The following is a 12,266-nucleotide window of genomic DNA, read 5'->3' as shown; positions in this document are numbered from 1 at the left end:
TGCCTCTAGATAGATGGAATCCACACTGATTTGTGGAACAGGTGACACTTGACATTATTGTAGATAACACTTTACATCACTTTGCTGATAATTGAGCTAAACTAGGCAGTAATTAGTTAGATTGGATTTGTCCTGCTTTTTTGTGAACAAGACATTCCTATTCAATTTTCCCCATTATCAGTAGATGTCAGTATTGTAACTGTACTGGAGCAGCTCACTAGAACCGCAGCTAGTTCTAGAACTTCAATCTTCAGTCCTAAATCTTGGATGTTATCTGGGCCCATAACCTTTGCTGTATCCATTGTTCTTGGTCATTTCTTGGATTGAATAGAATTGGCTGAAGGTTGTTTTCTGTGATGTGGGGATCTCAGGAGGAAGCGGAGATGCATCATGTATTTGGCTCTTTTGGCTGGATTTGGTTATGAATGTTTCTGCTTTGCCTCCAACACTCACATGCTGGACCCTGCCATCGATGGGAATGGGAATATTCTGGGAACCTTATCCTGTTAGCTGTTTAATTGTTCACCGCCGTTCACAACTAGATGTGGTAGAACTGCAGAGCTGGACTTAATGCTGAAGCAACTTTGGACATGTTTTCCCAATTTTCCTTTGCAAGTCACACTGAAGCAAATTGTATAGCTGGGCCACAGGGCATCAAGGCATTTTAATAAAGAGTAATATGGTCTGTAGTCAGAGGTTGTGAATTTGTGGTATCTTCATGAAAGGAGGGACGAGGGAGGGATGATTCCCATGTCTGACTGTGAGCTAAATAATAGTGGGGAGGGAGATGCATCTTGATCATTTTCCTAGGGAAAAAAGATGTCTGGAACAAGCTCTTTTCACTTGCACAAAGGTGAAGGTGAAGATGTTTAAGAGCTTAATCTACTATTATGTCACAAGAGTCAGTACTATTTTACTTAAGTGCTGTACTCGAGCTGTGCCCACAGACTAGTCCTTGGGTTCTTTCCTCCACCCCCCCACCCTCCCTCACTGTCATTGTAATCTAGCACCTCCAGTTTTAGAATTACACCATTCAATTCTAATTTGAAATTTCAGCATCAGAGTGCCTTTTTAGAGTGCAAAAATTCCTTCTGATTTTAAAAACTGCACACTTGTTAATAAATGCAAGTGCTGTGCTCGACAGCTGCACTGGATTTCAAGTTATTCATGTACTCTCGTGGTCTTTCCAACTACCGTCCTTATTGCCTACTATTGAAATATAACCTAAAAAAAATGAGCTGATAAGCAAACAGTGTGAAGGGCTTATTCAAAATCATTAAAATGCTAGAAAGTGATCCTTTAAGACCAGATGTATTTCCACAGCAGTAATTAGCCCTTGGAACTAGGTCAGCAATCAAATTGCCAAAGAATTATATGCATTGTAGGTCAAAGAGGGATTTGTCTCATGGTTGGTCCCAGATTTGGTACTAAAGTGCACTTGACATTTTATATGGTCAGTGATAAAGTACAAGGCTCCATCAGCTGAGAGGGTTATCTTGTGGGGTGGAGCCAACACAGCAATTTGGAAGAAAACATAGATTGGAAATTCCAAATGACAGTTTCATTCTGATAGAGACTGTTGATTTTGTCCTCCTGTATAAAGTATGGAAGGCTCTAAATCCAATTCAAATAGGATATGACCTCTGCAATATCTTGATGTGCAAAGGATATATTAGAAAGTAACTGTGGCAACCCCGATCAAAGTACAGACCACAAGCTCAGTGATCTACATAAATTTGATGGTGACATGATAGAGATGAACTTAATTTCATTGAGCATTAGTCTGGTTAACGTAGCTTAAACTAGATTTATAATTTTGCTCTGAGTCAGCCACACAAAAGTGGTGATCAAGAGGATAGTGACGTACAAACTGCATTATTACTTCGCTGATGTGTCTAAGTAGTTGCACTGTAAACCCTTGCACTGCTTGGGGTAATTTTTTCTTTCTACATACCTAGATATGCATTTCATAGCCTAATGAGTATCTTCAGACGAGATTTTGCTCCTTTTGAGAAAGTGCCAGAATGCCAATGCCTTCAACCAAAACAAAATCGAAGCACTGCGATATAGTTCCCTAAGTGATAGTAAGCTGCGGATGCAGTAAGCTGCTCATCCTCTGAAGGACAGCCGATTTTCATTGAGGCTTAAGCAGATCCTTTGGCTCATTTGCATTGGCCAGTACAGAAAACATTATAATACCAGAAGGAAATACAGATGATGTTATTGGGAGAGATTAAAATGTATTTCTGAAGAACAAGTAGACTTTGTATACTTCTTCGTAAATTCAGTAGGTCAGAAAGCATTTTACCACCAAGGAAATACTATTGAAGTGTACTCACTGTATACAACATGTAGCATATTCTACTAATCCACTAAATATCTGATTAGAGCATGGGTAATTTGGGGGAAAAAAAACATGAGCAGCCTCCTTTAAGACTAGATAAATTCAGAGGACAGTGGGCATTGTTTTATACTGTAATGCTAAGCATGTGTTACCCAGCCAGACTGTTGGTGTTTGTATAAGTATGGGAGGGTGACGTACTAGCATGTGCAAATCCTGAGGTGCCAAGGTCCATTTTTTTTTCGTCAAATCTACCTGTATATTCCACACCTTGTGTGAAACCCTGACTTAACAGATGTTGAGGTCAGTTTTCCTTAATTATCTTTTCATCTGGGCTCAAAATTGCCCCTTATTTACCTTGAATGCATATGACCTGGACTCTATGTTTAACACTTGGCCGAGTTGAAATCGTGCTATGATTTCATGCAGTTATTGTAGTGTTTTGCTTTTCATCACAAACTATTTGGATTGGCAAAATATCAAATAGAGACCAAAGTTTTGTAACAAAAATAACTATAAATGGAAAGCTTTAAGTATCAACAAATGCTAAAATGTATGCTAATTAAATCTAATTGTTGTGAACTATTAGAAAACATCGCAGGAGCTAACCAGGTCAGGCATCATCAATGAAGGGGAAAGAACACAGTTAACATTTCTGGGCAATGACCTTTCATCGGAATGCTGACAACATCAATATTTTACTTTTCAATAACCTTCATGTATGTGATCATTATTACCTTGTTCAAAGGCTTCGCCTGAAAGTGGGGGGGGGGGGGGGGGGAGAAAACTTGTGCTAAAATGTTCTCAAAGTATTGCTGCTGGTACAGTCTGTTTCCTCTGTTCAAAGTGTACGTTATGACATGGAGTGTTTCCGTAACTCAAAGGTTTGTGAGAACAAGTGCTTCCAGAGGAGCAGCAGGTTCTTCTTTTTATCCATCTGGTCCTTTTGAAGTAGATTTTCAATCAAACTTTATCATCAAATTTTAGAAATAAAATGCACTAATACCTACAACTAGCTTGCAAAGTGTGTGTGTTCTGTTACAAACCCTGAATTATAAATCACAAAATACATTTTGGTTTGCACAGCAGCTGAATGGTGTGACACATTTGAAATTGGCACTTAGCTCTTTTGCATTTACATTGCTGCCATGTATGCATTAATGTGTTAGTATAATTTCTCAACTCTTTAATTCTTATGCTTTATGGGTTCTTTGTTGAGATGCACTGCAGTTTAAATGCCAACTTGCGAGTGAGATGCATGTTTCTAAGAGCTTTGGAAATCTGACTGCTTTGAAGATCACATTTTATTTTATTTGTCTCATGAACCACATCAAGGATTAGCCTTTGAAGGAAACAGTTCCATGACTTTGGAGCAACAAACGATATGCTGGAGGAACTTGACAGGTCTATGGGGGGGGGGGGGGGGGGGTGCGGAAGGAATTGTCAACATTTTCAGGCTGAAACCCTGCATCAGGACTAAGTGGCAAGGGGAGATACCCAGTATAAAGAGGAGAGGGGGCGTGATGAGATGCAGGCCAGTAGGTGAGTGGTGGACTGAGGAGAGGTGAAGGATGACGGGTAGATTGAGCCAGGTAGGGAAGGGGGAGGAATGAAGTTGGGAGACAGGCATGTGGATGATAGGCAGACAAAAAAAAGGCAGCTGGAACTCCTCGGTCCATCAATCACCTACTGGCCCATGTCTCACCACTCTTCCACTCCTCTTTATTACTGGCTATGTCCTCTCTTCACTCCCTGATGAAGGGTTTCAACCTGAAACATCAACAATTCCTTCTCTTTTCTCCTCTTTCTCCACCCCCCCCATGCCCCCCACCCCCACTGATTCTGCTGAACCCACCAAGTTCCTCCAGCAGATTGCTTTTTGCTCCAGATTCCAGCATCTGCACTTGCCTGTGTGTTCCATGACTCTAGGTCTACGCAGTACATAAACTGGCTTGGAACTTCCTCTTGCATATATTCTGTCACTATGTCTTTAATTGTTTAATTTAAAAATAAAAATACTTTATTTATACAGCACGGTAACAGGCCCTTTGGCCCAACGGGCCCGCGCTGCCCAATTACACCCATGTTAACCTACTAACCCAGATGTCTTTGGAATGTGGGAGGAAACTGGATCACCTGGAGGAAACCCATGCAGGCATGGGGAGAACGCAGACAGCCGCAGGAATTGAACCCCGATCGCTGGCGCTGTAATGATGTTACGTTAACTGCTACACTACCGTGTCTTAAGCGCAATAGATCTGTACTTGGATCATTCTCCAGATTGGGATTAAATGAGGGTAAAAGGTGATTAGATTAATTTTTCTTTCAGTACTAGCTTTCTACATGAAACATGAGATATCATTTATGGTATGGAGGAAAATAAGATATAATTTATGGTATTCTTTTAATAAACATGCTCTGTTTTCAAATATTATTCAGTAAAGAATAGTATTGAAATTATTTGTGTAACCTTGACTCAATGCAGCAGGAGAAATCTAAGGCTAAAATGCATATGATCAAACAGTGCTCACCAATTTCACTGCTCTATTTTAATCTACAGGAGGCTGCTTAAGATGAGTAAATCCTGCTTTAGGTGATAGAATTTATTCTGGGTCACACCACGTAAGACATTATTTAAAAATGACCAAAGAGAATTTGAGGACAAGCTTGGCATGTTAAAGTTGTAATCAATTTTTTTTCCTTCAAGCCACCTACTCTGGATGTGCAATGAGAGAGTAAAATAAGGTATTAGTTGATATGTATTCATTGACACATCAGAGTAAATGCATAACCTATTGTGCAGATTTGCGTTCTTTGTGCTCCTTATCGCATTTCCCATTCAACGGATAAATAGAGAATATTTGACCTGTCTCCAAGTATGGTCAAGAGAATCAAACCAACGTTTTTGTTGCATTTTGAAAATGGTGGCCAAGATAAACATAAATTGCTGTACTGTAGTTCCTAACCTGCTTCCATTGCTATTTCTCACTAGTACCTAATACTACACTTCTTTAGAAAGGGATGAAACCTTGTTGTAGAGCGTGGGTGGGAATTCCAGATTTTGTAAGAGCTTTATGAAGTTGCACTTGTCTCTGGGTCAATGGATATATTTGAAAGGCGATGTTGGAAAGACTGAGTCTTTGAACCAGGAAAGGGATGAGAGAAGACGGGCAGCTTGTGCAATACTGTTGGTTGTGGAATGGGCATTGGAAATTCTTAGCAGGGAAAAGAGAAATCTTCAAGCTTGAACTTGGAGGAAAGAAGGAAGTGACCCAGAACTAAAAAGGGAGGGGAAGTTAATGAGCAATTTAATGTTTCTTAGACAAAAAGTCCTTGTTATACCTGGTCAATCAGTACTGAGTCTCCTCAGCATTGAGGGAGAATCCCTGTCAATTTTGATATAATTCTAATATTCATTAAAGCCACAGAAATTAGTATTAATTGACATTTTGCAGAATGGTATAAATTGATTTCAGTGTCATATACTGCTGTAATTTTTCTGAAACAAACAAAACAGATATTTAACTTTTTTGAAATCTTGTCATTGACACGTCATTTTCAGTGTTCAGATGAATATCATAATGAAACACTAAGCTTTCCCTGCACCCTCCCCATCAATAAGTAATGAATTTCAACTTGTGGCTGTCAATGAACTTGAGGGTTCCCCTGCATGCATTTGGTATCAGTATCAGAGAGCAGCAAGTCTGCACTAAGAATTTAGTGAAGCAAATAGCATGCATCACCTCTAAACGAGCTTAATCCCTTTTTGTTCTGTGTATCACACTTTCAGGGAAAACTCCCTGTGGTTGGAGCTTGGATAACATTGGAAGTATCCTGCTGTTAAAAAGAAAATGCTCTGTAAGCTAAAGCGTTAAACTAAAAGATTCATTTTTTTGTCATCTTCTCGTACATTATAAGCTTTAGAGAATTAGTGTAAAATATACAGGTGTCATTAATGTTTAGTTTCTTTTGTAATTTAGTTGATTTCATGTAGCACTCACACTATCTTAGTGCAACTAATGTGTCGGCATATCTGCTGGAAGTAAATAGTGGAGCACAAAAAGAGCAATTCATAAATTATATGAAGCAGGAATTGTTTACTTCTGTTTATTTAAGATACTCAGAATACACTAATCTTAACTCCACAGCAAATGAAGCAGTTCGTGCTTAACCCAGCAGGACCAAGACAAAATTCAGGTATGGGCGGTTAAGTGGATAGCAACATTGGCAACACAAAAGTGCCAGACAGGGACTATCTCGAGCATAAGAACATAACCAACAGGAGTAAGAGTCAGTTCATCGATTCCGTAAGCTTGCTGTGCCATTAAATAAGATTATGGTTGAACCACCACCAGCGCACTGCAGTTACTTGCTGAGGCTAATGCTATAGCACTTTTCAATCCTGTAAACTGCTGCCCTCAAGTAAGATGAGACCAGCAAGCATATGGGAACATCACCACTTGCACATTTGTCATAGGTAATGATACCTAAATTACAAACACCATATGTTCTTGGAAGATCATTTTTCAAAGAGCATTTCTTTTCCATATCTTGTCAATAACTAGTACAGTGGAGACACAAGAGACCTGCAGATGCTGGAATCTAGAGCAACAAGCAATCTGCTGGAGAAAATCAGCAGGTCGAGCAGCATCTGTGGGGAGGGGGGAGAGAAATTGTTGATGTTTTGGGTCAAAACCTTGCATCAGGACTGATGCAGGATTTCAGTCTGAAACATCGACAATTCCTTTCCTCTACCACATGCTGCTCAACCTATGATAATACCTTGTGAATTTCTGAAGGCATTCTACATGAGAAATGCATTTGTAGTAGCGGAAGGAAGATAAAATAGACAATATTTGCAGAAAGGAGTTTTGGGACATGGTCCAAGAGGCTTAATGATAATTAGGAGAGGGATAGGGTTGTAATGGCTTGAAGCAGTATAGTGGATTACAACGGCGGTGGATGGTATGCATGGTAAATTGATGTTGGAACATTGGAGGTGGCAAGCTTGACTGATTTGCAGATGAAATTTTGAAACTTGGGGATTGTCAGCATCTGGAAAGTTAAAGTTGAATTAAACTTTTGCTTAACCTTGTCTCAGAAGCTTCAATTTGTCTAATTTATTGCAGGTTTCCAGCATTTGTGGTCTTTGTCTCTGCATACATTTTGAACATATCTGTAGGAAAAAATGGATGTTGGTTTGCCAGCTTTGATGCCATCTTGACTTTGAATTCAGTTCATCTTTGAGTTATTTCTGTTTTACCGACTCCTGTGGTGTAATGTGGCTGACTCCCAGTATTTTTGTGTGTTTTGTGTCATTGACTTGAGCGAGTTCTGTTCCTTGTGTGAAAAAGATCTAATGCAATGTGAGATGTTAACATTTAGTTTAGACTGGCATTATTGCCTTGTAATTATGAAGAGGAAATGTTTTTGGAGAACAAATATGTGACCTTGTATAAATACTTGTCCATTTGTCTTTAAGCAACAATTTACCCATCAAAGAGGAAAGTGGGTGGCAATGGAGGGAAGGGAAAACAGCAGATGACAATGAAAGAATATCTGGGTCAGTGGATGTGATTGAAAGGGGAATGAAAAGGGAAGACAGTTTAAGCAAATAGATCCATGAGGAAGATGGACATCACCGAAAGGAGGGATAGCAGCAATGCATGGGAGTAAAGAATATCAGGACTTGTATTGATAATGTAATATGTAGTGTTGAATAAGAGCAATGATGTGGTCTTGTGTGACACTGAAGGAGGAAGTGGAAGGAATGGATTGTAGTTAGTTGAGGGAGAAGAAGCAGAAGCTATCAGCGCTATTGAAGTGGAGTGGAAGGGAAATGCAAGAGCACCAGCATTAATTGGCGATACAGGATCAGCTTGAATTTGGGAGTGTAGGAAGGGATGGGTAGGCGGAATGCCAGGTTGAATAAAACGGAGAAGGTGTAGAAGATTTGGAGGAGGTGGCAGTGCCCCATTGAGAGAGTGGTGTTCGGTGATGTTTTTAGAATATGTATACTGGATTTAGACATGGCAGTTCCTTGTGAACTGAATTGGAGGGGCCAGATGTAAGAATATGACTTGTCTTTTCGGGGAGGTTAGTCAAATTTAAATTCTAACGTCATTTTTTAGAAGTAAACATCCACGTCCTATATTGTAGTTAAACTCTAATCTGGCACGCTAGGGCTTTGGTGCTGGACACACATTTTCTGGACTATTTGATGTTATTCATTATGACCATATCTATGCATTTTTAATTCACTTTTTTTTAAAGATGCTGCATTGTATTATAATTTCCCAGTCAACCCAGTAAATTTAAAGGGAGTGTGGGAAACTGTACCCTGGTCAGGTTGAAGAGAGCCTGGGAAATGGGGCCCCCAGTGAATCGGAAGGGAATCTGGAACCGGGGAGAGTCAAAAGGAGTGCAAGAATGGGGTTCAGGCAAGATAAAAGGGTGCATGCGAACCGGAGTCCTGTCGAGTCAGAAGGGAGCGCAGTCAACATTACCTGGTGAGCCAGATGCTGAACCATTGAGATTTCTGAATGATCAGATGCTGGATTATCAGAGCTTGCTTTAAAATTTGCCTGAATGCATTATAAATAATTAAACCCTTTCTTGTGGGTTTTATAGAAAGCTCGGTGATAATGTATCTTTGACATTTGTACTTCTTTCTCAGCATTCTGTTACGTCGCACTGAGGAGTGCCACATGTACCTCAGAATCAGGTTTATTATCACTGATTTATATGTTGTGTTTTGCGGCAGCAGTACAGTGCAAAGACATGAAATTACTATAAATTATAAAATAAACAATATAAAAAAAGAAATACCAAAGTAGTGTTCATGGGCCATTCAGAAATCTGATGGCAGAGGGGAAGAAGCTGTTCCTAAATTGTTGAGTGTGGGTCTTCAGGCTCCTGTACCTCACCTCCTCCCCAATGTTAGTAAAGAGATGAGGGCATATCCCAGATGGTGAGGGTCCTTGGCGATGGATGCCGCCGCCTTGAGACACTGCCTCTTGAACGTGACCTTGATGGAGTGGGGGGGAGGGTGTGTCAGTTTGTGCCCATGATGGAGCTGGCTGAGTCTACAAGCCTCTGCAGCCTTTTGCGATCCTGTGCATTGGAGCCTCCACGTGAACCTAAAGTTCACGATACAAAAATTTAAGTAACTGCTCATTCTTACATGCTGTAGTATCACGCTGAAAGCCAGTATTATTGATGACTGCTTTTCGACCCACCTACTACTTCAAAGGGTTTGGCCACCTTTACTTCTATTCTAGGTCAGTTTGTATGAGAGTTTGATAAGTACTAAAATATTTTCATAATTGTTAGTTATAAACCATGAATTTAAATTTTAAGGTAATTGTAATGAAATAATCCTTTAACCTGGACTTGGAAGTTGAAATTGTGAATAACTTGAACTTAAAAGTGCTTTAGTGTGTTCATATTTAGCTTTCTAGTCAGATTTATTAAGTTCACTGCATGTTGTTTTAAATGTTACACAGATATCGTGCATAGGTTTGGTAGAATGAAAACCAGAGCAAATGGAGTCATAAACCTCATTGTGCTCCATTTAACCTCTAAGGACACGTAGCCTTGCTAAAGGCAATTTCTAGTTGAGGAAATCTCACCAAATCTTAATAGGAATTCCCTGTGTAATTTTGAATCTTAGCTCCCATCTGAAATAGCATGCAAATCTCTTGGATCAGGGAGCTTCTGGGGAATGGGTGATAAATGCTAGTCATGTCTGCAACATCTGTGTCCAGATCCTGTGAACAAATAAATATGTAAAATAAATTGAATGTATCATGCTGATGCTCATCTAGCTGATTTGATGTTGGGGAGCCAGGGTTACTTAATATGGAAGTTTAATGATGCCTACAATCTAAAATTGATGAGAAAATATGATGTGCTGCAACTTGGCCCAATTATGACCAAATAGCACTTGTATCTTCCTACTTTCAAAAGCTTTGCACTAGAAGCCCATTAATGTTCTGATAATGTTAGTAGTATGATTTCAAGATTGAGGTCCCTATCGGCACAAGAAATATGAGAGCACTTTGATGTTAAAGGACTGGATTGAAGATGACACCCTTTTAAAAGTTGTCGGGCAATGCTAAAAATGTTTGCTGCTTTTCATCATTGTATTTTTGCATGCAATTACTATGAGCAGTGATTACATAGAGCACTGGAAGTTAAGCAAATAGCAGCTGTAACTGATCAGTGTAGGGGTTGATCAGTGGCATTACTGAAAAGTAGACTGGAGGGAAATGAAAAATGTGAAGCGCCATGTAAACATTGGAAGACAAGATTTGTGCAGTCAGTATTTAGAGCAAGAAGCATTAAGTGGCAATGTTGATGCAAATCAGAAATTTGAATTTTTGTTTCTCCTTCTCAGCATTCCTTCCCTTTTGGTTGCTGCCAAATATACTTTCCTGCCCTGCTCACCATCCTCTCCCTTTCCCACTAATTACTTGTGAAAGTGTTTGCAACTTTATTTCATTCCAATCTAGGGTCTTGCAGTTGTACTTTCATGCAGTGGACTTGTACTTTCATGCAGTGGACTCGTCTCTATTTGTTACCAAAGCTCAATGTTGTAAAGTGCATTTGCTAATCCAGCACCCAAATCAGAGAAGCATTCTGATCTTAATGTTGCATTTCATAAAGTTTCAGTTCATGATTTGTGTACTTCCATAACAAAAATGTTATTTCAGTTCTATACTTTATCTCCCCAACCCCTCCACAAACAGAGTATGGTTAGCAAGAAATGGGTTTTAAACGTATCCCATTTTCACATGCTAAACTTTGCACTGCTTGTTAATAAATATTCTCTTCCTTTCATCAGGCCAGATACAAGCAGAGCTTGGATCCAACAGTGGATGAAGTTAAGAAACTCTGCACCTCCCTTAGACGTAATGCAAAGGAAGAAAGAGTGCTTTTCCATTATAACGGACATGGAGTGCCAAGACCAACTGTAAATGGTGAAATCTGGGTATTTAATAAGGTAATCAATGTCTATGTATTCTTCATGTCTATTTTGAAAGCTGGTATACCCAGGATTAAGTCCGAACAGCAAGGCTCTATTTTGCATATTAGCTAATCATTTAAATTAATTTGACAACATTGATAAATTAAGAAATTTTATGTTAAGTAGGTTATGGCTGACTTCATTTATTTTTCATCCTTCAACTTTTGTAAAACATCAAGTTTGTGTTCAAGTTTAAATTATTCTGTGATTTTAGGGCTTGTATTTTTGTTGAAAGAATTAGTGTGATGTAATAAAGCAAGGAATTTACAGGTTAACAGTATAGTTAATCACACAGCTTCTGTATAATTCTATTGTGGAATGAGACTTGATTATTAAATAAGTTTAAATTCTTTGACTTGTCTGGGGAGACGTACAGTTGAAAGTGTGTATTCTTGTATAAAATGGGCACATTGCTTAAAAGATTGTATTTGAAAATATAAACTAGGTCTGGCTTGGAGGATTTTCTCTATGTTTTGGTGGAAGGAGAGTTTGTGACTGCTATGTGAAATCTGTCCTGTATCCACAGTTAAGGACGTTGTTCATCTGCCTAACCATTTTAAACTTAATATCTAATTTGGAATTAGATATAGAGTTAACCTGGGAGGTGTCCTGTGATCATGTATGAATAGTGCATTCGTCCCTCGTCAAGTCCTTATAACTTTAGAATAAAGTTTCTTTTAATATTACTTTCCACATACAAGTATGGGACTAGTTTGGTTTCAAGGTGGTTTGCTCAGAAACTGACGGATCATTTATAGGTTTTGTCATAGTGCGGTACCACTTCAGAATCATTGATGTACTGTCATGTTTAAACAAGAGATCAATAAGCAAGTATTTGTAAAAGATCTTTGGGCATCTTTGTGATCAGACTTATTATAATAGCTTTTGCCGGGGTTT

General features: G+C 39.1%; 1 protein-coding gene across 1 annotated transcript in view; it reads left to right on the top strand.

Annotated features, from left to right (window-relative positions):
- rptor (regulatory associated protein of MTOR, complex 1) overlaps positions 1-12,266 on the top strand; it is a 345,813-nt gene that overhangs the window by 76,878 nt on the left and 256,669 nt on the right. Inside the window, 1 exon segment of the mRNA XM_052032980.1 lies at positions 11,187-11,345. Coding sequence (XP_051888940.1) covers positions 11,187-11,345 — 159 coding nt within the window.

The sequence above is a fragment of the Pristis pectinata genome, chromosome 18 (assembly GCF_009764475.1).
Source record: "Pristis pectinata isolate sPriPec2 chromosome 18, sPriPec2.1.pri, whole genome shotgun sequence".
Taxonomy (NCBI): Eukaryota; Metazoa; Chordata; class Chondrichthyes; order Rhinopristiformes; family Pristidae; genus Pristis; species Pristis pectinata.
Note: the sequence above shows the minus strand (reverse complement) of the source record. Positions and strands in the feature narration are given on the sequence as shown.